This window comes from Sminthopsis crassicaudata, chromosome 1 (assembly GCF_048593235.1).
Source record: "Sminthopsis crassicaudata isolate SCR6 chromosome 1, ASM4859323v1, whole genome shotgun sequence".
Taxonomy (NCBI): domain Eukaryota; kingdom Metazoa; phylum Chordata; class Mammalia; order Dasyuromorphia; family Dasyuridae; genus Sminthopsis; species Sminthopsis crassicaudata.
In genome coordinates, this window is record NC_133617.1 from 694118130 (window position 1) to 694145039 (window position 26910).

Consider the following 26910-nt stretch of genomic DNA (forward strand, 5'->3'; position numbering starts at 1 on the left):
TCCCTACTCTCCCAATCTTCTCGTTCCTCCCCAGAGCATAAGAAATCAGAGAGAGAAAGGCACAGCAAATCTGAACTCTATCCACTGAGTAAGATGAGTGGTTTAGAAGTGCTTGGTAATCTTAGATCAATAAAGTTCAATGTCCACTTTCTATCTGGCTATCTGGCAGGTACAGTATTTTCATTCCTTGTCTAGACCAAAGATGTTAGGGGAATCTGGACCTTTTTGTAATTAGGGCCTGATGGCAGTGGAATAGCAGAGCTATTGTCCCAGAAAATCTGCAGTTTGAACCCACTACTGAAATAAATTAAAAAAAAAAAAAAAAAACAACCTCATGCAAGAGAGATAAAGGGATAAGAAATGGGATATTTCTTACTTAGTGCAAGGGGAAACCAGTTTGGATTTGGCTGGCTTTAGTTGGAATATGGAACTCCTGAGAGTTGGAAAGCATATCTGGCTAGGATTTTCCTATCCTGTTTAGGAATATGCTGACATAGATAAATCTGGAGGCCTGCCCCAGGTTTAAGAAATCTCAGACCTCATTTTCACTTAGGACCCCAATCATTGGATGTCTGTTTTTCTATCACCTTGAGCTTTGTAAAACATAGCTTCAGAGCAGGAAGAGACATTAGGCACTAGTTTATGTGATTTTGTTGAAGATATGCATGTATTCTTCCACCAAAGTTCTCGTCTGGTGACTTGAGCTGGTCTAGAGATGAGTGTGAAGACTATGACAAATGAACATAATCTTTGACAGGTTCTACCAATGTGTAAATTTTTCAGAGAAGGTGCCAGTGATATAATATGCCTAGCTAAGCATGCAGAGGTTCACCACCAGAGGTTTGGTGGTGTATGATTGAATGAGAGTAAACGGTTACTCCCTTCCAAGTCCTTCCTAATGGGATCTACCCCCTCCATACCATGCATAAAACTGCCTGGATACAAACTGTCTCTGGCATCCTAGTGACTGCTGGCTCTGCCTGGTCTATGCTGCAAACTCCTGGGAGGAGGTGGAGCATGTTCATAGATGGGATTACATGCTATGCTAAGCCTAGTATCACACACAAATGAGTAACTAGCCTATTTTATATGCAGCTTCCTAACTCTTCCCAACTCACTGATGATGAAGATAGTTTGGAAGAGCTCCTGATTTGGCATCAAAATCCCCAAGTTCAAATCTTTGCTCTGCTCTTGCTTTCTTTGTGTTTGGGTCTCAGTTTTCTTACCTGTAAAAGGAGGGGGATGGACTAAATGAACTACAAGTCCTAACTCTAAGTCTATCAACCTGTGAGACTACAAACTACCTCATTTTCTGTCTGCATCAGCCACAACTGTCTTTCATCTGTGAGGCAGAATACAGCACAACCTTACAGAATAATAAATTCTTGATTCTTGGAATGAAATAGACATGGAGTCAGGTAGATATAAATTCAAATCCTGCCTTAGATTAATGTACTAATTGTGGTCAACTTACTTAGCCTCATGAAGATTCAATTTCTTCTTCTTCGAAATGGGGAGGGGGGGAGAGGGAGAGGAAGGAGAATGGTTTGGCTTGGTGTTCTCTAAGTTCTTTCCAGTTCTGTGTCTGATCTCATCTACCCTCCTATCACCAGCCAGTGGTCTCTTCTGTAGTTTCAGTCCCATGATTATCTAGTTGAACCTATCCTGTGATAAGGAATTCACTTCCTCCTGAAATTAATCTTTAATAAGCTTAAAAATTGGACATTTCTAACTGTTATAAAGACCCATTTGAGCCTTATGTTCTCAGCAGAAGAGATGTGTGATCATTTTAAAGGAAGGGCACTGGTAGATTGGAATATGTTTCAAGTTGTGGGTAGAGAGAATTGGACTCATGTCCATTTTTATGTGGGGATCCCCAATTTTATGTGGGAATCATTTGAAATAGGTTGGGATGTTTAACCCAAAGTAGAAAAGATGGGAAATCAGGGTTGGGACAGCAGTTGTCACATATTTGAAAAGCCATTAGACCTGCTCTATTTGGTCCCCTAGGCTTCCTCATCATGATTATAGCTGTCCCAAAGGGCTATGGGCTGCCTTGGGAATCTTGTGGCACAATTTGAGTAGAGTTCAATGACTTGTCAGTGAGTTTGTAAGGGAGGATTTCCATATATTGAATGTTACCAGTTTTAGATCTGTGGGCCCATCAACTTCTAAGCTTCTAAAGCAGAACCCATGATAGCTTTCTGCCTTTGCTCAACTCAACATACACACAAAGCCCATCCTGCTCCTAATTTGTTCCAAATCTTTTCAGGCTTGTTTTATTATTAAATCATAAGGTACAGACAACTGACCTCTGAATAGTGCAGATAATCACAACCGGAATGCCCTGGTGGTAGCATTTATTGAGAAATAGAATACAGGACAGGGTTTACAAAAGCCTTTAGGTTTCTAGGAATTCACAGAGGATAGGGGAGGGGCTCCGTTGCATTGCCCCTTTAGTTAACAATAACATAGATGGAAGCAGGCTCGAGAATGAAGAAACCAATCAATCTCTCTTCCAGGGTAGAAACCCTGTAAGCATCCTCACTTGGAAAGGAGAGGTATAGTTGATTGAAAAGAAGACTTGGTCAACCAAGAGAGTCTGAGAAGTGAGGCTTTGCCAAAGAGAGATTTGTGACCCTAGGTGGTTTAGGAGACATCTTTATCCCTTATCCCTTCAGCAGAGTGCTGATGATGTCTCTTCAAAGCGATGTCCAAATTGCAGAGCCCATAGCTTCTGGAATCGCAGTCATTTGTTTTTTCCAAGAGGTTTCTTGCAAGGCCATTTCCTCCACTTGATTTTTCCATCTGCCATAGCAGATAGATGACAAAGCAGAGCTCAGAACTCCTGGAGGATTGCATCGCCACAGGGTAACCAAGTGACAAAGCACTGGCTTGTCCATTGATTCTCCAGTGGTGCAGATTTGCTGAAGTGCTGGAGGCCAGGCTACTCAATCATCCTACAATGCTGATGGAAATCTTTCCCTAGCATAACAATTCTAGATGGATATAAAGAGGGGTCTGGTATGCAGTCGCAGGAAGGAAAGAAAGTTCAGAACCAGAAAGGGAATCCTGGTTCACACTATCCTGGCTGTCTCTTTAAGTAGATGGTTTTTTCATGGCCAAATGTGCATAAACAACCAGAATGTGTTTTAGAACCAAGGCACTGTGGTCACTAACTGTTGCTGATTTCTGAAGATCTTAGGAAGGCACTGTGGCATGTTGAAAAGACTATTAGGTTTGAAATTGGAGGACCTGAGTTTGCATTCTAACTCTGCCACTTACTATCTGTGTGATCTTAGAAAAGATTAACCTATTCAATTATTTAATGACTTAATCAATCAATCAACTGATTGCTTAAATGAACCAAGTTCTAGTGCTAGACTTGGAGTCAAGAAGACATGAGTTCAAATTTTGCCTCAGACATGTATCAGGTGTGTGACCCTGTGCAAATTATTTAGCCTCTCAATCTCATTTTCCCTTGTCTATAAAATGGGGATAATAATAGCACTGACTACATAGAATTATTGTGAGGCTTGAAAGAGATGATATACATAAAGTGTTTTGTAAACCTTAAAGTCATTTATATGGTAGTTATTGTGATTATCTGGAAAGTGAGAGGGTTAGTCTAGAAAATTCTAACCACTTAATTCCCTTTCAGCTTGAAATCTGATGCTAAAATACTTCCAGGAAGTATACCTATTCTGAGAGTGTTAGAGCCACTTCAGATTCATATCTGAACATAGCTTTTTCAGGCCTAGGAAAAAAGTCATTATGATTTTTTTTCATGGATTCCAGATAAAAGGAATCCCCAAATAAGACACTCAAACTTGAAAATTGTGTTCATGTGTGTACGTGTTTATATGCATGAAATCTTCTGTGGTTTATCACCAGCGATGGAAGCATTGGAGGGCAGTATCTAATTTGAAGTTCTCTTTCCCGATAAGTGTTATTTGCAGTGGGATCTCTACCATACAAACATGGATGATAATAGTCAGGAGCACGGATAGTCTAATTATAGTGCCATCTATTCACATCCAAAATCTCATAGGAGAATTGATGAGACACATAGATCATCATGCTGCCTTCCAAGGCCCTTTAAGACAGTAAGAGTGAACTGTGTGTCCAAGGGCCAGATTGTCTTACTCTTTAGTAATTATGGCTTTCTGATCCAGGTCTGCCACTGGGAATACTAGCAGATTGAGAAGACCTGTAGCAAATAGTCTTGGAGCAGAAAAATAAACTCTGATGCTTGCCTATTCATTTTCCTTCCTGGGTCCCATTCTGAGACAAAGTTTTATCCCCTTCTTTCATAGACAACAAAAGAAAAGTCCAGTTTGTTAGCAAGCAAGTGCTGAGACAATGCAATAATTTAAAGGGTGATGTCCTACAGAATTATGTGCTACTTATTATCTGTATTATCTTGGGCAAATAATTTAATTTCCCTGAGCCTCAGTTTTCTCAGCTATAAAATGAGAGGGTCAAGCAGGATGGTCTTTGAGTTCCTTTCTCGATATATCATCAAGCCTTCCCCTTGAATTCCTAAGTTTCTTCTCAAGAACATGAGACCCTATCCCTTCAGCTGGGTTGTTCTATCACCATTAGAGATATTGGACTAGTCTGCAATGTTTTAAAATCTACAGAGTGATTTAAATGCATTATTTCACTTGAGTCTCACATCAACTTTGTGAGTAAGATACCAGAGGCATTACTCCTGATGAAGAAACAGAGAATCACAGAAATTCAATGATTCTTCATAGGATCATAAATTCTGGATTGAAAGGGAAGAGGTGGGGAAGGTCTTTGCTTGAAGTCCCTCATTATATAGATGAGAGAATGGGTACAAGGAAGTTAAATGACTTGTCTTAGTAAATATCCAGAGACTTGAAGTCAGGTCTTTTTAACTCCAAGGCTGATGCCTGTCTATTATACTGATCTACTAGTCAATAGGAGAAGTTGAATCCAGGTCCTCCTAACTCTATTCACTACACTATGATAATGTATCTGTGCATATGCATGTATATGTGCATGTATGTATATCTTTGTGCACATGTATATGTGTATATGTATGTAAGATACATGATTTGGAATTAGAAGACATGGTTTCAAATATCAACTCTACTATCTGTCTTCCTTTGCTCAAGTCACTCATCTCTCTGATCCTGTTTCCTTCTTTATGAAATAAGAGGATTAGATTAGATCTCCAAGAGCTTTTCCAGATAATTCCTACTATCTTTTGACTCTTCATGAATATATGCACAAGTCACTTAGTGTTTGCTAAATGGAAATGTATAGAGGAAATGCACATAGGCATTTAAGTGAGTGTAAGTATATTGAATATATAGGAACACCTAGAACTAGAAAGATGGAAGATGTTTCTAGTATCATCCCTTCCCAATGCCTCTTTGCATCTTCCCTGACCAGAGACTTTAGCCTCTGCTCTAAGGTCTCCATTGATGGAGAAATGCCCAAGACAGCTCCTCCCATTTTTACAAAATTCTGTTGGAAAACTTTCTGGCATTGGTTTCCACCTCTCTAGTGCATGAATGACATAATATTGTGTCTTATAGTTGCTAGTGTTGGTGTCTAATCCTTCTAGTAGACAGTGAAGTCCCTGGGGGGTAGGAATGGTGGCTTGTCTAGACTTTATAATTCCCCTAGCACCTCTCACTGTGCTCTGCTAATAAACATTCATTATAAATGTTCCATGGAATGTTAATTCTTTGAATGCAGGGACTGTTTCCCTTTTTGTCTTTGTAGCTCCAGTGTCTAGTATATTTGTTTTTGTCTCAATCTCAGATTTCATCAAGATGGGTGATTTCTGTTGTGGAAACTTTCTCTTCTACCATCTATCTTGTAGGTACTTAATTAATTATACATTGTTTCTTATATGTATCTTATAGGTACCTAACCATTGTTTCCTTGTATATAACTTGTAGATAGCTATTTATACATTGTATGTGTCTTATAGGTGGCTATTTATACATTGTATGTGTCTTGTAGGTAGCTATTTACACATTGTTTCTTTGTATGTATCTTATAGGTAGCTAACTAGTTACACATTGTTTTCTTGTATGTGTCTTGTCAGTACCTAACTTTTTACAGTGGTTCCTCCTATTAGAATTAGTAAGCTTCTTGAAGGCAGGATTTGTTTTTGCCTTTCTTTGGATCTCCACTGCTTAGAATCATATCTGATATATATAGTAAGGACTTAGTAAATGCTTATTCATTGGTTGATGGAAGCAGATTAGTAAGTGGCAACTTGCCTTGAACTCAGAAAGTTGTCTGGGGGCACCAAGAGCCTATTTCCCCCTACTCACGCAGCTAACTTGAGTCAGAAGTAGGTTATGAACCCAGTCTTCCTGACTTCATGTATTCTGTGTCATGCTGACTCTTTTCTGGGTATTAACTCCTCTCTTGTCAAATGGGGTGGGGTGAGGAGCCTACATAGCCTCCATGGTTTTCACAAAGCCCCAAGTCTATGAGCCTATATTCTAGAATAGATGCCTGATAAACGTTGAATTGGGTTAAACTCATTGTTTCACAGTGTTATATTGATGTCTATTTCCCTCCAACTCCCACCTAGAGTTCTTAGTTCCATTCCCTGGAACTGTGGAGAATAAGTCTAATCTTCTATGTCTACATATAGAAATATATAGCATATATAATGGCCTATATAAAAGTATGTATGTAAAAGAATGTTACACATCTATCAAACTTAGATTTTCATTTATCTTATTTGAGGTCAAAATATCCCCCAGCTACCTATTCCATTTTCTAACACATCATTCTTATCTCTTTTTCCTCTTTTCCCTCCTCCTCCATCTTTCAGAGCTTTGCTGGAGATTATTTCCACCTCCCTCCCATCTTCTATCATACATGGTGACAGAACCATGCTGTCTGGGACTTGGACCATAGCCCAAGTAGAGCATTATAATTAAACATGCTATTACCCTGGAGCTGGACTGATTTTACTGTTTGGTTGACAGGCCTAAGGTGATAAATTCCAGCAAAAGTCCTAGTGGGGACAGACTTGGAATCCTTGTGTCCTCAAGCATCAAAGTCCAACATCTAAAGAGAATGCAGATTTATAATAAACACATGGGTCTTCCTCCAGGTTCAGGGTCCTAGGGAAATCCACCCTGGGGAGGAGAAGCTGAAGCTGGTCATTTGGGTATACTGTCTGATTCCAATCATGCAAATTCTGATTCTTTTAGATCTTGGTCATATATGGCATCAGAATGTAAACTCCCTGAGTATTTTTTTTTTTTGGTCATTGTATTCCTAGTGCTATGTAATGCCTTACAACAGTATACACTTAATATAGTCTTATTAGATTAGGTCAATAATGGATCCTGTAGCTAGTGTGCTAGTGTCTATAATAGAGTACTTAGAAAATTCATGACTTTTGCTTATATTACTGTTGTCAAAGTTAATCATTCATTTAAATGAGACTTTATGGCCTTGATCAGAGGAGTTAGCACATTCAGGTGATGGTAAAAATCTGTCTCTATGAAGGATTTGTGAAAATAAAGCATACTTGTCAAATTCAGACAGTTTCAACAACTAAGGAATAATCAAGACCCATTTAAATAACAATTTCACTTGGAGATTAGATTGTAAATGGAATAAAAATTCATCGAATAAACTCTTTCTTTCACTCTGGAAATGGAATTAGAGGAGAGAAATTAGAAGTCAACTAGTCCAATTCCCTTCTAAAGGCACATTACAATATAGACAGCAATCAAGCATTTTCCATCTATTTGAACACTTACAGTGACAAGGGACTCACTGCCTCACTGGGGGTAGTCTAAATTCTTTTTTGAATAAGATCAGTCATTTGGAAGTTGGTTGAGTTGAAAGCTGCCATTTTATAATCTCTAACCCTTGGTCCTAATTCCCCTACTAGGGGTGAAGAATAGCTGCTCACTTTCCCACATGGTAAAAAACAAAAAACAAAAAAACAAAAAAAACAAAAAAAGCCATAAACTTTCTCTTCTCCAGGTTTAACATCTTCAGGTCCTTCAATTGCCCCTCATACAAAATGGCCAGATATTCCTTATGTCACCCTTGTGTCACTCTTTTAGACACATTTCAGTTTGTCAATAAAAGATGTACTTAGCTACCAAATCTGTTCTTCTTTTTTCTCTGCTAAAGATGTCACTGAAGAACAGAACTTCACATTCAGACTTTTTTTTTCTAGAACAACTTCAAGGGGAAAACTCAACAAATTAGAAAAGAAACAAGTATATAAAAATTAAGTTAATTTACAAAATAATACTGTTTCAAGCAACAAATAAAAAAATAATAGAAATGCCAGATACAGTGAAAGCCACTTCCCCAGGACTAATTAAACTTTGGTAGAATGATTAAAGAGCAGAGCATGGCCAGTCTCATTGTCCACCCCTGCCTGTCTCAGAAAGCATGGGCTGTAATGAAGATGTAGATTTTGGCCAGGAAAGTGGTGTAGGTGCCCTGGCGCCAGAGTTTCATTTCAACGTCTAGAAGGAAGTCTTGCGGTTCCTTGACTGGCCTTTGAATGAAGACAACCCCTGTGTAAGGGTTTAGCTTCTGGGCACTAAAGTAGTTTTCCTCATTTCCCTTCGTGATGGTCAAGATAATGTTGTCACCAGTATAGGCTGGGGAGGGGCCAATGCGGAAGATGTGAGCGGGCACCACAATATTGGTTTGGAAGTTGAGCTGGTAGTAGGTAATCCTCACTGGGGTGCTCTGGCAATCCAAGAAGTTGAAGCAGCTGGTCCGTTCACATCTCCTATGAATGACAGAGTGGGAAATGGAGGAAGAGCAGAAAGAGGAGTTCCATGCTAGAACATATTTCACCATACTAAATCAGAGATTTAGGGCTGAGAGGGCACCCAGGGGTCATCTAGTCTATCCCCATCCCATTTTATAGATAAGGAAACTGAGGCCCAGAAAGTCATTGCAGAGCCAGAATTTGAAATCAGATGGTCTTGACTTTAGAATCAATATTCTTTTCACAACATAATACTGTCTCTTTTCTAGAATCCTTTTCTCTTAACCACCTTGGAAGTTAGATAGCAGCAGGTAGGTAATTCAGAGGATAGAATGCAAGACTTGGAATCAGGGAGATCTGAGTTCAAATCCAGCTTCAGATACTTAATAGCTGTGTGACTCTGGGCAAGTTACTTAATCTTGTGTGCCTCAGTTTCCTTTTCTGTAAAATGAGCTGGAGAAGGAAATGGTGAAACACTCAGTATCTTTGTCAAGAAAACCCCAAATGGCATCAAGGAGAGAGAGACATGACTGAACAACAATGAAGCTGTGTTATACTAGGCAAATCACTTAATCTCTATTTGCCTCAGTTTTCTTGTCTGTAAAATGGGGATCATAATAGTACCTATCTCCCAGGATTGTTGTGAGGAGCAAATGAGATCCTGTTTGTAAGGTGCTTAGCAGAATGTTTGGCACATGGTAAGTGCTATTTATATATTAGCTATTATTATTATTGATGCATCATTATGCCCACCTTATAGATGAGGGAAATGAAGATTCACAGGGTACGTGCTAGCTAGTAAGTAGAAGAAGAACTCAAGTACTTAGTTCTTCATCATAAAAATGGGAATAAAATAATAATACCAGACTTACAGCGCAGTGTTAGTGTTCAAATAATATATCGTAAGTACAATGTTTTGCAAACCTTTAAATGTTAAATCACTGCCAGCTATTGCTATTATCTCATACACTTCTTCATGCCAAGGGGTGTTCCAGAAAGCACAGCTTTTAGTGGAGACTTTATCAGTAAGGACAATTTCTTCTTTCCATCCCACCCTTACCAGCTCCATCTTCCATCTTCCATCTTTCCCACCATAGTACTTGGCTGAAAGTCAGCTAGGCAACTATCCCTTGGGTTATTTGAATTCATAGCATCCCCTCTAATACTCAAACAGGGTTCAATGTTGTCAGTGGGGAAGGGGTCCAAATAAGGAGTGATGAGGCCCCAGGTAGGGAAAGATATGGATAGAGTCCCTTGATAACTACAGTAGGAAAAAAGTTAGGGCAGTATAACTGGGCACTTTTGAAAGGGAAGAAAGCCCAGATCTTCTCTTTAGAGATTAAAGTCCTGCCCTATCCCAAAGGAAACTTGATACAAGTTGTCACTTTTTTCAAGTAGACCCATCCACCCAACCTTGTTTAAAGCAACAACTAAAGAGAAGTGGCCACCATGATTAAACAGCTTCTGCTTGGATCAGAGGAGGGCCTTTGGATTCCTCTAAATGGAAAAAGAAGGCATGTTTCCAAATCTCTTTGGAGGAGACCAAGGGCACTTACGTATCTGAAACTTTTCTGTAGTTTGGTGGACACTCAAACAGCAGGCACCGGAAACTACCCTGGATGTTGTAACAAGTCTCGGCTGCCGAGCAGTTGTGCGTGCCGAGAGTGCATTCATCCAGGTCTGCCAGAAACACAAAGAGAAGGAGATGGAAGGATCATGAGAATTAAGAACACCTGGGAACTGAAAGCTAAAATATGAGATCCAAATATGAGCAGTGACCAGAAGGAAAAAATAATAATTACACACAGATAGACACACAAACATGAGGAATTTCTTTGGGGGAACCAAAGTAGTCAAAATCTTCCTGCAGTTCCCCCCAAACATACACACTCTTGACCAGATCTGAGATTTTCATCACTGTGGGCACCTCCTCTGTCCATGTCAATTGACAATTCATACTTCAAAGGTAAGGGATTGGGGCAGCTAGGTGGCGCAGTGGATAGAGCACCAGCCCTGAATTCAGGAGGACCCGAGTTCAGATCTGGTCTCAGACGCTTAACACTTCCTAGCTGTGTGACCCTGGGCAAGTCACTTAACCCCAGCCTAAAAAAAAAACAAAAACAAAAAAAAAAAAACAAAGGTAAGGGATTTGCCCATTTTTGCTAGCATGTGTCAAAGGCCAGCCTTGAACTCTGATTTTCCCTAAGTCTATCTACATTGCCTGTCACAATACATGGAATGAAATAGAGACTCGGCATTCTTGGCACCGGGAGCAGATGGCAAGACTCTTTAATATCACCATTAAAGAGAGCTCTTACATGGAGAAGCCAGGGATTTAACAGTTGGATTTTATGAGTAATTTGCAAATTGTAGCTGGGCCATCAGGCTGTTAACTGTAATTCAATTTTAGCTGAGTATCATAAATTTAAACACATACTGGCCACTCTCAGGCCGCACTGACCTTTCCCATCATTTCCCATTATTTCTGGAGTGAAGAGTTCAATGATCTACTTAATTCAAATACTTTTTTTTTTTAATGCAAGGCTTTGCTGCCCAATCTGAAACCCAGCCTCCGGCTCCAGCATGAGACAGTGATTAAGGACATCAGTCAATATTTACCAGTTGGTTGGTCTGTCCAGCCATATCTGTGTGGTCTATGCTGTTATCTTATACTATAGGCTTAGGAGGGGCCAAAGAATGAATGTCCATTTTATTGGTTCTATATAGTGACAGACCTCTAGAGAGTCTTGGTCCTCAGATTGGTACTTGCACAAGAACTGTTGAATTATGTTGCTTACTTGAGTGCTAAAGGGCATTCATATCCACTGTCTGACCCAACAACTCCGTAGGGCAGGAGAGCTAATCCTGCCTCATTTTTTCTGTGACTATAAGCAAATGATATAATCTCTCTCAACCACTGTTTCCTCATCTGTAAAAGGAGAATACTGAACCCTTAATGGCTTTACATATAGGCTTCAGAAAGTTTACCCCAATACTCCAAAAACCTACTTCCTGGTGCTCTTAGGAGGGGCAAATGAAATATAATATAATGTAATATATAATAATGAAATGACATATAGAAGTGGATTTTTCAAACTTTAAAGCATAAATGTATATCAAGCATCATTACTGTTATTAAACATATAAACCCATTGCAGAGATGAGGAAACAGACTCCTAACTAACTAAGACTCCTCAGATTAAGAGCTTCAGTTTTTTTTTTTTTCATTCTAAACCGAGAATAACAACAACTGGTATGTATTTGATATTTGAAATTTGTTGTAGCTAGTAAATGGAAAGTATTTGGATAGGAACCAAGACTTGAACCCAAACATTGGGATGCCCATGCCTAATCAAGTTTCTTATCATGCTTAGCATTGGGGGCACCCTTATATTACTTGTACCCAGCAAAACTCTGTCCCTCGGAGCTCAAGGTTAGGGCAAAGGGCTCACATAAAGACAGCTAGGGCCACTTTGTTCTCCTGGGGGACACTTGGATGACTTACCTGTAGTGGGTAAATTTCATTATCATCTCAACAAGTGGAAAGTTTTGGGCTTTGACCCCAAATGGCTAACTGTGATCCCCTCCCCTTCCACTACAGAGCTATTATAGTGTCAGATGGAGCAAGAATAGCAGAAGGAAATTAGTTCTTGGAAAAAAAGAGCTCATTTCTCTGGAAATGTCATTAGTAACATAAGGGGAAAGAAGAAAAGATGAGGGCACAGATAGAGCAGGGTTCAGTTTGAGATACGCCTGCCTCAGCTTTTCTTGAAAGTTTTACAAAGACCTACAGGGAGCATCCATCTCCTCTGGGCTGTGATGGAAAGAGATGCTGTCAACAGCAATCAGTTAATAGGTTTAGTCCACCAGTGTTTCTGACAGGCTTCCTCTGCTTCTCCCATGAAGTCAAGAAGGTCAAAAGTAACAGCTTAAGTGGGCCTGAAAAGAATGAACCCTGATGTGATCCCTAGCAGAGGAAGACGGGGTAGAGGGGATGAGGTCAGCCTTGGCAAGATGAAAAACCTATAACCAGGATTTTCTCCTTCTTCAGGTTTGTGGAACTTAAATCTAGGAGAAAACTTGGAGATCAATGAATCTCAGCCTTTCCTTTTAGAGGAAATAGGAGTTGAGAGGCTTAATTACTTGCTTCCCTCCCAACTTCTTTTTTATATCTATTCCTTCAGGGGCTTGGTGGTTTCTGTGACTGTTACATTATTGAGTTGCCAAACCAGGAGCCAAAGTTAAAGCCATTTCTCCCTGGCTGTGTGTTTAAGCTCCAGATGTATTGCTCTGGTCTTCAAACTATTCATGGAAATCATCCATCAGCTAAATGAAGAAGATTCTGATAGAAGAAGTAATAATCCCTCCCATGAAACAGAGACCCTAGCATGTTTGCACTTAAATCTGATGGTGTTCACAAGAAACTTAACTTTCCCAAAACTTCCCTTTAGGAAGTCCATAGATGAAGGTCTTTGATGCTTCCTGGATCATTTGATGCTAAACAGTATGGTGACATCCCCTCTGATGGCCCCTTGAGGCTCCTCAAAAAGAGATTTGCACATAGGAGAGACAGATCCCAGAGTCCACAGAACAGGAAGTGTGAGCACAGGGGACTATTTTGCTCCATGCCCACATTAACCCCTTTACCATTCTTCAAAAAACAAGATCTAGGTCTTCAAGGAGGAGAGAATAAGAAACACCACCTTTTTCTTTCTCTTATTTTACTGGCCGTGAGTGGCACTGGTATGGGCACGGGAAAGAATTAAGTGGAGAACTACCTTTGTTCACAACAGTACTAGCCAGAAATATCCTCTGCCTACTAGGGACCCTTGACTCCTCTCCCTGGAAAGGAAGGGTTCCAGCCTCTTACTCACCTCTGCAGGTCCGGCCATTGGCCATCATGGTGTAGCCCTGCTCAGGACAAGCACATTGATAACTTCCAGGGACATTGAGGCAACGGAAGGTACAGAGGATGCCAGCACTTTGGGTACACTCATCAATGTCTGAGAAAAAGATTTGAAAGCCACATTTAGTAGGGAGCATGAGGAGTCATCCATTTGCTTCCCCTCTGAATCACAATAGCATCCCATTCCACTGTCATTCTGTACTTCTAACAGTCCAATGTTTAAAATCATAACCAGTTTTTATCATTAATTGTAAAAGTCTATTGTTAAATAATTGTTAAAAATTATTGTTAATTAAGTAAATTGTAATAATTTATAATGATTAATTAATAATTAGTATTTATATAGTATTTTTTATTTAGAAGCTCTATACAAACATTATCTCATTTAATCTTCACAATAATCTTGGGAGGAAGGTTATTATTATTATCCCCATTTTACCAAGAAAACTGAGGCAAGGATTAAGTGATTTACCCAATGTCACACAGATAGTGAATATTTAAGATTAGGTTTTAAGTTAGGTCTCCCTGATTCCAAGCCCAGCACTTTATCCAAGGGACCACCTAGAATAGGCAGCCACCATTAACAGTGAACTGTATGAGTCTGGCATAGTAACCTCCTTTCTTGGTCCTGGTGTCTAAAACTCCACTATTTAAGATTCATTCCTTTAGAGGAGGTGAACCACTTCATTCCCAGAAGGCTAATGCTAAAATACAAAGACCTCTGGCACAGAAATACATTCAGCCACTAATAGTCAAGAATACTTTAGTTAGAATTAATTTATAAGAAAAATCTTTTTTTTTTTTTTTAAGAAAAATCTTAAAGAGATGGACTATTATAGGAGGGTTTGATGAAGTGATATTTCTTTCCAAAATTTTTGTGTTTGTATTTTTGTATAGATATTTTGTTTATATAAGTATATTATCTTTTCAGATCCAATAATTCTGTGCATATTTGATAGAGGAGGAAATTACAAATCAAAGAGGATAAGAAATTTGCCTATGATTGTACTGCTACTAACTGGTAGGGCCAGACTTGAAACTAAGGGCTCTAGAATCTAAATATGGCTTTTTTATTGTTCAGTCATTTTCAATCATTTCTGATTCATTATGATGCTTTGAAGGGTTTTCTTGACAAAGATACTGTATTGGTTTCCCATGTCTTTTTCCAGTTAATTTTGCAGATGAGGAAACTGAGGCAAGCAAGATTAAGTGACTTGCCCAGGATCATTCAATTAGTAAGGCCACATTTGAATTCAGGTATTCCTGGATTCCTGCCCAATATTCTATCCAATGTACCACCTAAGTGTTTCAAATCTGGCCTTACTGTTTTACTTTTCAATTTCATTTTATCTTTCTTACATCTTTGAAGAATAGAGGGAACACAAATGTATGCATATAGGATGATCACCTATTGGGTGAATAAGGAAGAGGATATATCAGATGACTTTAGGCATCCACTCCATTTTCTGCTTCTATGAGGTTTTACAGAATTCAGAACTGAAGTCCATCTATTCCAATTGCCCTCCCTCACCCATTTTCCAGATAGAGAAACTGAGGTTCAAAGACCTGTAGTTATTTATCACAGATGATACCATTGATGAAAACCAGAGTCAAAGTCTGAACATAGATTAGAGATCTCCCTTATGCTGTGCTGCACCACTTAGCATATTTAGAGCAGACGTCCATCACCTATGCCCCTTCTTTTGTCTGGCTCAAGAACTAAGAATGGTTTTTACATTTTAAAATGAAGTTTTATTATAATGAGAAGTCTTAGCTTGCTGGGTGTGCTAAAACTGGCAGAGGGTAGCTTGCCCCCTGTCCCCCCTCCAGCAGAACATGGAGGAAACTGATAAAAGAGAAAACTGGCATAGAAAAGGGAAAGGGATCTAAAGACAAGTGGCCATGGGGCACTGTCCCACTGTTCCCTGCATACACAGCCTACCTTTACATGCATGGCCATCCTCTGCAAGCTGGTAGCCTTGCCGGCAGTAGCACTGGTAGGAGCCATAGACATTGGCACATTCCTGGCTGCAAGGATTATTTTCACACTCATTCACATCTGCAGCAGAGAGGGGAGGAAGCGGGTGACAGCTTTTACCAACAGGTTACAGATTTAGTTGAGGAAAAACAGTCCTGGGGCTGTTCTTCACTTCCTATTTAACTGGTAGATATCATTATCATTTTGATTGTTTGTTGTCTCCTTTAAATTGTGAGCTTCTTGAGGGCAGGCATTATCTTTTGATTCTGTGGGGCTTAATAGTGGGTACTTAATAAATATAAATACTTAGCTGATACATAGTAGGTACTTAAAAGCAGACACATAGTAAGTACTTAATACATGTAGTAATGACTTAATTGACACATAGTAGGTATTTAATAAATGCTTATTGATTGACAAGATTCTAACCCAATGTCACTTTAACACATTCTGAAAAAGCACTGATTTTCACAGTGGAAAGGGAGAACCAATTGTTTATAACAACATACATTTTTATCAGTTTTAAGGTTTACAAAGATTGGTTACAATGACCCTGTGAGGACAGTAGTCCAGATCTTATTGAAACCTTTGCATGAGAAGCCTTGTCACTCAAAATTGGGAGGTTACTTGCCTTAATTAAGGCCAGAGGTGGGATTCAGTACCCCACCAATGCTCTTTTAACCATACCATATCCTTTCCCTTCATTTTACAGAAGGAAACAGGCTCAGAGGAAGAATACTTGTCCCAGGTCACATAGCTTTTTAATGGCCAAGCCAGGAAACCTAGTCCAGCGCTATTTCCACTGTATCCTAACTACAGTTCAATGCTTGCATTTCCCATGAAATTGCCATAGCATTTCATTGCTATGAAATAATAGTTTCATTCTATCAAAGTTAACTTCGGTGAACAAATGGGCTGGGAGCTTTAGGACTGACATCTGTGTTGTAAAGAGCTCAGTGATATGGGATTAAAACTGAGTTTAGAGTGATATTTCTGAGTCTGGAAACCTCTCCCTTTTTATATAAAGGGACTATGTTCCAAGTATTGGCCCCTCTTGCTGACCCAGGCAAGGGGATGGGGACTATGAGTTTTTCCCCATATCACAGCATTATACTTCTTGGGAGAAGAGAGGAGCTAGAAATGAATGAATATGTGGAGTCCAGACTATCCCTCAACACAGGCACAGACATGACTTTACCCTTTTATCTCAAGGAAAATAAGCAGATCCTTATTTGATTATTATTCTCAATCCTAATTACAAGCACATCCCCTTTGAAATGTGAACTACTTAATGGAAGAGACTACTTTTGTCTTTCTTTATATCTTCAGGGTTTAGCTCAGGGACCTGGCACACAGTAAGTGCTTAATGAATGCTTGTTGATTGACTGATGGCTTGATTGAGAAGCTGCATCCTTATACCATTTGTCCAGGTGCACACAAAGACTATCGGGAGAAATAAGAAGTTATGAGTACCTTCACAATGCTTCCCATCAAAGGCCAGCTGGAAGCCAGAGGAGCAGGAGCAGCGGTAGGAACCAGGGGTGTTTTCACAGGCGTGTTGGCACAGGCGTCCTGGATAGCTCCAACACTCATTTACATCTGTAGGCCAAGCCAAGGAAAAACAGAAAGACTCAGTGAGACTGGGAGATGTGAGAGAGAGTGAGCAGATGGGAAGACAGGAACAGGATTAGGAATTGGATACATAGTTTTATAGGTGTAAAGAAGTTCTGAGTGAGGATACTCATTTTGCCAAGGCAAGTTGGCAATTTCTCTGCAATTTATAAAGCACTGAGAAGGTGTTACTTGTTTGGGATCACACAGCCAATATGGATCTGGATCCAGACCTAACTGACTTTGGAATTGACTGTCTATTGACTATGTCAAGCTAATGAAATAGCAAACAGACTAAGATAGATAGATGGACAGACAGGTTGATGAATGGATAGAAGATTGATAAGTAGATAGATAGATAGATAGGTGGATGGGTGGAGAGATGAATGATAAATAGATGATGAATGGGAAGATGAAAAAATAGATTGATAAATAATGGATGGAAAGATGAAAAGATGGATTATATAATAGATTAATAGATATGTAGGTGAGAGGGGGAGAAAGAAAGGAGAGAGAAAGAGAGGGAGACACACAGTTACACATACACACACACACAGAGGTGGACAGAGATGGGGAGAGAAAGGGAGCAATAGAGAAATGTGGAGCACAATACAAGGAGCACTGACTGGATCCATAATAGAAAGATTTCCATTAAATTATTAGTTCTACTGTTTACTAGCTGTGTGTTAGGCAATTCACTTCCCTTCTCTGAACCTTAGCTTTTTCATCTGGAAATGAACGAGTTGGAAGAGATTTCAGCATGTCTCTCTACTTCTAATCTTATGCTCTCAAATAAACTAACATATTTGCAAAAGCACTTTTCACATTTTAAAGCTCTATATAAATGCTGGTTTTCTTTCTCTCCACTAAGTCATGCTGCCTTTCTATTTAGCAAAGCTGGAAAGGATGAAGGTTGGTGTGTTAGTCTCTTAACCATTCCTGAGTGTAGATGGTGAGTTGTGACAATTGGAACCATTTCCCAGATAATTTAAACTAATAGTTTTTGGATCTGGGAGATAGCTTCAATAGCATTACAGTCCAATCCCCTCATATTACAGATGGAGAAACTGAGACCCAGAAAGAAAAGATTTACCCAATGTTAAATAGATATGAATTAGTACAATATTAAAATCCAAGGCTCCTGATTCCCCAATGCCAATGTTCTTTCCACTAGACCACACAATAATTACACCATTTTCTCAAGGGAACCAGGCACTGTCCCATTCTCCATCATATAGGTATGAGAGTTCCATGGCGTCACAGGAGGAGTATAGGTCTGGATAAGAAGGAAGGTGGCTCTCTTGGAATCTCACATACCAACACAGGCTCTGCTGAAAGCATCATATTGATAGCCCATCTTGCAGTCACAGCGGTAAGTCCCAGGAAGATTGTGGCACACCTGTCCCTCACCACAGCGGTGGACACCTGTCTCACATTCATCAACATCTAGAAAAGCAAATCCCAGGGGATGGGTCAGAGGCAGTCATTACTGGTCAGGAGTGTGATACTTGCTTTTGTTTTGATCAAATTAGGAGCAGATATTCAAATATTTCTCTTCTGTCTCCTGCTTAATCTAGAATATTCTTCATGGTCATTTGTTGGGTTTGGACTAAGACTCAAACTTTAGTGATTATCTTGTGCAAGCCCTTCATTTTAAAGACAGGGAAGGGAAGACACTAAAGAAGGCAAGTGACTTGTTCACTGTTTCCTATTCAGATAGCCAACATAGCTTCTTTTCTCCTGTTCAGTGTTCCTTCACTATTCCACACTGCCTTCTTTCCCAAGATTCTTGATTTTCTTGACAACAACATGCATCCTATACTTACTACCCACAGGTAGGTGAGTATATACCTAAGGATGCTTCTTACCTACACACTTGGATCCATCCTCACTAGAATGGTAACCCCGAGTACATAGAAGCTGGTTTCTTTGACAAGTGTAGGACCCAACAGTATTGATGCAATTGAATCCAGGCTTACATGGCTCAGGAAGAGAAGTGCATTCATTAATGTCTGAAAGAGAAAAACCAGAATATTTTGCACAATTTTAAGATGATCTCACTAGTCCCTTTGCTGGTTTTCTTGCTTTAATCCCAAGAATCCTAAACTCACAGAATGCCAGACCTAGAAGGGATCTTGGAATGCAATTCCAGAATTTTATGGGACCTTAAGATAAAATATTCGAGCTGGAAGAGAACTTAGTAAACAAATTAGAGCTGGAATGGACTTTGGAACATAAAATATGAGATAGAAGAGACCTCATAATACAGAATATTAGAACTGGATAAGATCTGAGAAATTTTTCAGAGTAAAAGCTCTTAACCTAGGGAACATTAACCTTTTCAGGGAGTCTATGAACTTAGATGGGAACAACAACATTATACTTTCATTTTCACTAACTAAAATTTAACATTTCCTTGAAATGTGAATGTAGGCAATACTCATAAACTTATTACCAGTAAAAATCACAAATATTTTTATATAGTATTATAGTTGTAAATATCTAAAAATATCAATCACTACTTCAAAATTAAGGTAATTATAAGATCTGCTGTTAGATCATGATGATCATAGTTTTCCCATCTTTAATCTGTATTTCAATAATAATTATTTTTCTTTATAATTCTAAGCATTTAATGGCTATTATGGCTAATAAAAACATTATTCTGAGAAGGGTTCCATGGGCTTTCCTAGAGTATCAAAGGAATTCATATACTCAAAAAATGAAGAATTCCTGAACTAATGAAATCCTCTCATTTAACAGAAGAATAAACTGAGACCAATAGAGAAGTGACTCAAGGTCACACAATTGGCAAGTGACTAATTAGAACTAGAAGTCTAATCTCTGCTGATTCCCTATCTAGGACTCTTTTATTTGTATCACTTTGCCTATAAATGACACATCTACTGCCAGGGACATCTGAAGTTTTGCTTCATTACAAAATGTGTACCAGCTCTGATAACTGGTTTTTGACAATACCTCCCAGTGAGTTGCAATCATCTTGATGGTTTTTTTTCCCCTAAATATGCCTTCAAAGGGAAAAGTATAGGTCCAGATATCATTTGGAGAATAGCAAAAAGTTCTCCTGTTCCATAATATTCCTCCAACTGACCAGCCATGGGACCTGGAATTTTTATCATTAATGAGCTTTCTGGAGCTGAGGAATATTAAAGGCCCATGTTAAAATTTGTATATGATACCTAGGAGGGGTAATGTATGATGTTAGCATATTATTGAGTTATTATTACTATAACTTAGGAAAGACAATGGCAAAACCTTTACTGGGATAGGACATAAGAAGGGGATTTTTATATGGTAGTATACAGGAAGGAAAATATCTGGATCTTGGTATAATTCCTGAGAGGCCAGGGCATATATGAGTGCCCAGACATGTAGAGGATAGCGGAAAGATCCAAGATGTTTGGTAGAAGGAAGGAGTTTGAATTGGAAGACAGTAATAGCAATAATAGTTGACCTTTCCATAGCTCTTTAAAGATTCATAGACCTAGGGGCAGATAGGTGGATAGAGCACCAGCCCTGAAGTCAGGAGGACCTGAGTTCAAATCTGACTTCAGACATTTAACACTTCCTAGCTGTGTGATCCTGAGCAAGTCATTTAACCCCAAATGCCTTAGCAAAAAGAAAAAAAAAATTCATAGACCTAGAGCTAAATTAACTCATATTTAGAGAGGGCTTTAAGGGTTACATGCTCAACCTATGAGGTTAGTGCTCTGAGTATTATGATTCTCATTTTTGCACATATGGAAACTGAGTCTCAGGGGAATAAAGTATATTACTCATTGCTCATACAGCCAATAGAAGCCAGAACTTAAACTTAAGTATGGGTTATAATGTTATACGATCAGAGATTTAGATGGAGAAGGGACATCAGAGGCCGTATAGTCCAATATCTTCTTTTTAGAGATGAAGAAACTGAGATCTTGGACTTTTCCAAGCTCACAGAGGTAGAAAATGTCAGAGGTGGGATTTGAATATAAGTCTGCTGACTCAATAGTCAATACTCTTTGTAATACACTGCTAATTCTTTTAAGTTAAAGTCTAGTAAATGTTCTTTTACTACCCTGCAACATACCTTTTTCTTATCCTTACAATTCTACCTTGGTGAGGTAGGGAGGGAAGCAATTGCTCTCATTTACAAATGGGAAGCCAAGAGTTCACAGAAGTCAAAGATTTCCCTAGTATCTCACAGATATTAAGTGACAGTCAGAACTTACACCAAAGTCTTCTAGTCCAAAGTCCAATTTTCTTTTCACTAAACCACACTGTGTATGATAGATCTGTGGAAAGTTTTAGTTATATAATGCTGAGATATTGGAAGTGGACACCATCTTGCCACTTTGAGGTGTTACTGAAAGCTGGTCCTAGCCACACTAAATGGGGTCCAGAGCTCAAGGATAAATGGGAATGGGAATTCCAAAGCTTCTGGAATGGGTCTGGGAGACTCACCCACACAGTTGCCCTCTGGGTCTTGAAGAAATCCATCCATGCAGCGCTGCTTAGATTCACAGTAGAAAGAGCCTTGGGTGTTCTGACACACAAAGTTGACTTTACAGCTATGGGTTCCCTGGGTACACTCATCAATATCTGTGAGCAAAAGACAGGAAGTAAACAGAAGGTCTCTCCTCCAAAGCAGTCCTGCCAGCACTAGTAACTAGGAATGTAGGAGAAGAGCCAAGGTAGCAGAAGGGCTATGAGACAAATTCTAAAGTTAGGGTCTGAGTCATCACCTAATAGAGCAACTTTTATGGAGTCAGGGCCTGCTGATTTCACAGATTGGTAGCTCTAGAAGGGAACTCAAAGATCATCTAGTCTCTTCCCCTGACTCATTTTACAAGTTAGGAAACTGAGGCCCAGAAAGGAAAAGTTAATGTCTTGCTCCATATCAAAAATCAGGCCAGACTGAATCCCAGTCTCCTGACACTGTGTAGTACTCTTTGCAAGACACCATGTCTGCCCCTTCATTAAAAACACAGGGGTTTGAACCTTTAAGTATTGCAAGGATCTGTTAGTGTGGTTGAAATGTCTCTCCATTGGCAGAATATAGCCTCCTTAAGTCAATCAATTCAAAAATTCTTTAGTAAGTGCCTACTATGTGTTAGTATTTTACTAGGTTCTGGGAATGTGAAAAGAAAAATAAAACAGTTCCTGCTTTCAGAGAGCTTACATTGGGTTGTGTGGGGTGGAACAGTATATGTACAATAAATACATACAATCTTTCTATCTCTAGTGCTTAGTACAGCACTCCATATATAATCAATATTTACTGTGTACCATTTGAACTAAATGGAAACGAATTGAATTAATCTAGATGTCAATCTCTCTTTGGTTGTAGAAGATGGGCTTGGAGAGTTTTTGTGGCCAGAATAAAATCCATCACCCTATTGCCATGAAACTCTTATGAATTAATTAGACTGGTTTTTGAGAGACAGGCACAGTCCAACACCAAGTCCATGGTTATTGGATGATCAATCGGAAGTTGAAATTATCTAGTCCAACTTGCTCATTTTGTAGATGTGGACCTAAACCAAGAGACATTAGGAGACTTTCCCCAAATCACATGGTTAATAAGAATCTGAGATTGGATTTGAACCCGTTCTTCATGAATCCCATACTTGAACTTCTCCCCTAGCCCATGCTCTCTCTAATTTGGTGACACCTGCCAGAACCTGTATTGTACTGGCATGGCCTTCAATGACTTAAGGTCACCATCATGAGCAATGGGTAATAGACTCCAATGGAGACCTATTATTTCTTGATATAAATGGATCTGGGTTTTAACTCAATTCTTAGTACAGATTTTCTCATTATTTTTCACTTAAAAAAATTCCTCTAACATAGCATTAGGAGTGCAATGAGTGAATCTGTGAATGCAAATAAAATAATTATATAAGGAAAAAAAAATCAACCAGAAGTCTCTTGCTGAGCTTTGGATCCTTAGCTAAGAAATTGTAGGTGTTTTTCTTACCTACACACTCTCCTTCTTTCAACTCATACCCCGACTCACAGTTGAGATCTTTGTAACAGTGGAAGGATCCCACTGTGTTCACACAGTGCTCTCCTCGGCTGCATGTATGTGTGTCTGTCACACACTCATTAATATCTAGAAGAGGAAAAGGAAACAAGTGGAGAATTCAACAGCTCAGCTCACTACCATCAAAGGACAGTTTCTAAAATCCCAGCAGAATCAAACTGCTTGGATCAAGGTCAATTAGCAAGGGGCTCCCTTGCCAGGATTCTATTATTGAGTGCATTGCTTTGCAAAATCTGCTTTTTCCAGCACCATCTACTTTCAGAGAGTAGGGGTAGCTTCACTGATTGTGATTATAAACATTATAATTTTCCTAGCTTGACTTGACAGTGGGGGATGAAATTGGTTGTTCAAATTGTGAATGTGGCCCTGGACACTCGAGAGAGGCTCTGAGTGTCTTGATACAGAACAGTGTGGTTGTTTGGAGGAAAAGCTGTGAAATCTGATTTTGCTGATTTTGCGGTTAAGGCTTCAGGGAGGCATTTTGAGACTGGGGGTGGCTGATCTCGAAGACCCCTCAACTACTATCATGAGAGACATAGTTGGACTCACATCCTTATATCTGGGTATATCTGGACACTGCAATTAGGCCAAGGGTAAGATGAAATCCAGTGCTTTGTAAAGAGTTATTCAAGGTAGATTGTCTGACAATCATCTTTTTGCAAGATCTCACACAAGATACTCAAACAGTCTACTCTGTCTTTTTGCTGAACTGCTCTCCTTCCTCTCTTTGTCTCTTGGATTTCCAAACTTCTTTTAACATTTAACTCATATCCTACCAGAAGGGTTCTAAAAAGTCCTCTCCACAGCTAGTGTCTTCCCTCTGTGTTCATCTTCTATATACTGCATAGAGCTTGTAAGTTCAATCCTTCCCTTTTCCTGTATCATACATTAAAATGTGGATCCTTCAAGATCAGGGACTGTGATTTTCTTTGCTTTGCTGAAAATGTGCTAACTGCTAGCAGAGGTGTGTGTGTGTGTGTCGGGGGGGGGGATACAAAAAGAGACATAGAGACAGAGACAGATGGAGACAGAGACAGAGATAAAGAAGAAAAAAGGAAGAAGGAGGAGAAGGAGAAGGAAGAAGAGGAGGAGGAGGAGGAGGAGGAGGAGGAGGAGGAGGAGGAGGAGGAGAGAGAGAGAGAGAAAGAGGAAGAGGAGAAAGAGAAGGAAAAGAAAGAAGAAGAGGAGAATGTGAAGGAGGAGAAAGTAGAGGAGGAGGAGAAGGATAGATGAGAAAAGTTTATAAGCCAAGACAATTCCAGACACTTCAAAGAATTGAATATAAAGAGGGAGTTCCCTTCTGTTTATTCTATAATGAAGTAGGTAGTGTCACAGCATCACTGATTTGGTCTTTTCACTTTATAGATGCCTCACCAAGGTCACACATTATAAGATAGATATTCAGGCTTTTAGACCCTAACTGAAGGGTTCTTTACACTACATTAAGTGAGGGAGGCCTTTATCCCAATGATTTTTAGGGATCAGATCTTCACCTAAAAGCTAGTGAACAATAAAGATGTCTTCCATTTTCTAATTGCTTTGATCTATTCTTTATCTTATCTCATTATTTCTGGCCATGTCACCAGCTATGGAAATAGAATGGCTTGAAAGGAGAAAAGAGAGAGTCATTCTCATGGGTGTAGCTGTCAGAAACATTCTGCTCACCTGCTGGAAGGCCCTCTGATCTCACCTGTCTGGAGCTAGAGGGAAATGGAGAAAACAGTCCCTTCTGAAGGGCCACCTACAACTTTGGGTCCTTTCAGGCCTCCTTTCTGGGGCTCATTTATGGGGTCTGGAGAGTAATAAGGCTGGGCAAACAGTGTCTGCAAGCAAGGTCAGTGTCAGGATCAGCCTTCTTGAATCTGAACCTTGTAAGGCCTCACATAGCACCTAGGAGGAAAAAACTTCCCAATCCCCAAAGCAGAGTCAGGGTACAGAGTCCTGAGGCTACAAGGTATGATTTTATACAGAACATCTGGAAGTTAAACCTGAACTCCTTGATGAAGCAAAGATGAGAGAAATGTTGAGTAAAGGGGAGAGAGAGAGAGAGAGAGAGAGAGAGAGAGAGAGAGAGAGAGAGAGAGAGAGAGAGAGAGAGAGAGAGAGAGAGAGAGAGAGAGAGAGAAAGAGAGAGAGAGAGAGAGTCAGAGAGAGTCAGAGAGAGACAGAGACACAGAGAGAGACAGAGACAGAGAGAGAAGAGGAAGGGTGACAGGGAGAGGAGAGAGTGAGAGGAAAGAGAGACAGAAAGACATGGGAGGAGGGAGGGAAGGAGAGTGAAAGAGAAAGGGGAGAGGAGGAGAAAAAGAGAAGGGAGAGGAAAAGAGGAGAGAGAGGGAGAAAGGGGAAGAGGGGGGAGAGGAGTGGAAGAGGAGAAGAGTGAGAAAAAGGGAGTGGGAGAGAGAGAATGAGGAAGAGAAGGTGAGAGTGAGAGAGGGAAAGAGAAGGAGGAAGAGAAGGAGGGAGGGGGGAGAGAGGAAGAAGGGAAGAGAGGGGGAGATAGAATAGGGAAAGAGGAAGGAAGAGAGAGGGAAAGAAGGAGGAAGAGTAAGAGTAAGAGAGTGAGGGAGAGAGAATAGCGAGGGTGAGAAGAGGAAAGAGGGTAAGAAGGGAAGGAAAGGGAAGGAAGGGAGAAGGAGGGGCATGGAGAGGGAGGAAAGAAGAGAAAAGGGGGAAGGGAAGGGGAAAAGGAAAGAGGGAGTGAGGAGGAATAGGGAGAGGGGAGAGATCAAGGAGAGAAGAGATATAAAAGAGAGAAAAGATAGGGAAAAGAGGGAAAGAAAGAAAGAAGAGGATAAGGGGAGGAATGAGAAATGGAGAAGGGAGAGAAGTAAGATACCAAGAAGGGGAGATGAAAACTTGGGGAGAGGGAGGGGGAAAAGCGAGAAAGTGGAGAATGGGAAAGAGAGGAAAGAAATCAAGGAGACACAGATGAGGGGAAAGGAGGAAGGGGGTGAGAAAACATGTATGAAGGAAATAAAGGGAAAAGACCAAGAAGAGGGGGGGATGAAAAACTGGGGAATCAAAGAGAAAAAAAGAAAAAGGGAAAATAACGAGGAGAAAGATAAGAAAAGATAGGGAGGTGAGGAGGAGAGAGAGCTCAAGCTAGTCACAATAAGCCCAAAAGAGAAAGAAGCACTGACTTGGAGGAGTGATGGGGAGAGGGCCTGGGAGGTAGAAAAGCTTGTGTGGGTGATTTTCCTGAGTGTTATTTTAGAAATGTCCCTGACTCCAGCTGAGTGGGATGTCTGCATTCTCTTGAAAGAGAATGATGCAATTTTTTTATCCTCTTGGGAAAGAGGGCCACAGCATCAGCTCAGTATAAAATCATTAGAATTTAAAGTAAAAAGTGATTTCGGGAGCCACTGAATTGAACCCTCTCATTTTACAGAGAAATTGAGGCACAGAGAGGTTAAGTGATTTGCCTGGGGGTAACACAGCAAGTAAATGTCTGAGGTGGGAATTTGACCTAGGTTTTCCTGACTCCAGAATCACCGCCCTCTCCACTATCCCAGGTTGCCTTCCATCTCCATTGGACCATGCAGAATTAGTACTGCTGTATGTTATTCTGAGAGTACCTCAGCCTCTATGGGTTCTTACTGGTATGC

The 26910-nt window shown here is 39.9% G+C and overlaps 1 protein-coding gene across 2 annotated transcripts in view; it reads right to left on the minus strand.

Moving 5' to 3' along the window:
• Window positions 1-2343: 2343 nt before the first annotated feature.
• The window catches only part of FBLN2 (fibulin 2), a 206257-nt gene continuing 181690 nt past the window's right edge, over window positions 2344-26910 (minus strand). For both annotated transcript variants that reach the window (XM_074283671.1, XM_074283672.1), the window contains 9 exons: window positions 23237-23371; window positions 21718-21855; window positions 19119-19262; window positions 18568-18696; window positions 17113-17238; window positions 15604-15720; window positions 13630-13758; window positions 10312-10435; window positions 2344-8773 (listed from right to left, as the gene is read on the minus strand). In XM_074283671.1, coding sequence (XP_074139772.1) covers window positions 8416-8773; window positions 10312-10435; window positions 13630-13758; window positions 15604-15720; window positions 17113-17238; window positions 18568-18696; window positions 19119-19262; window positions 21718-21855; window positions 23237-23371 — 1400 coding nt within the window. In that variant the 3' untranslated portion in view covers window positions 2344-8415. The remainder of the gene's footprint in view (window positions 8774-10311; window positions 10436-13629; window positions 13759-15603; window positions 15721-17112; window positions 17239-18567; window positions 18697-19118; window positions 19263-21717; window positions 21856-23236; window positions 23372-26910) is intronic.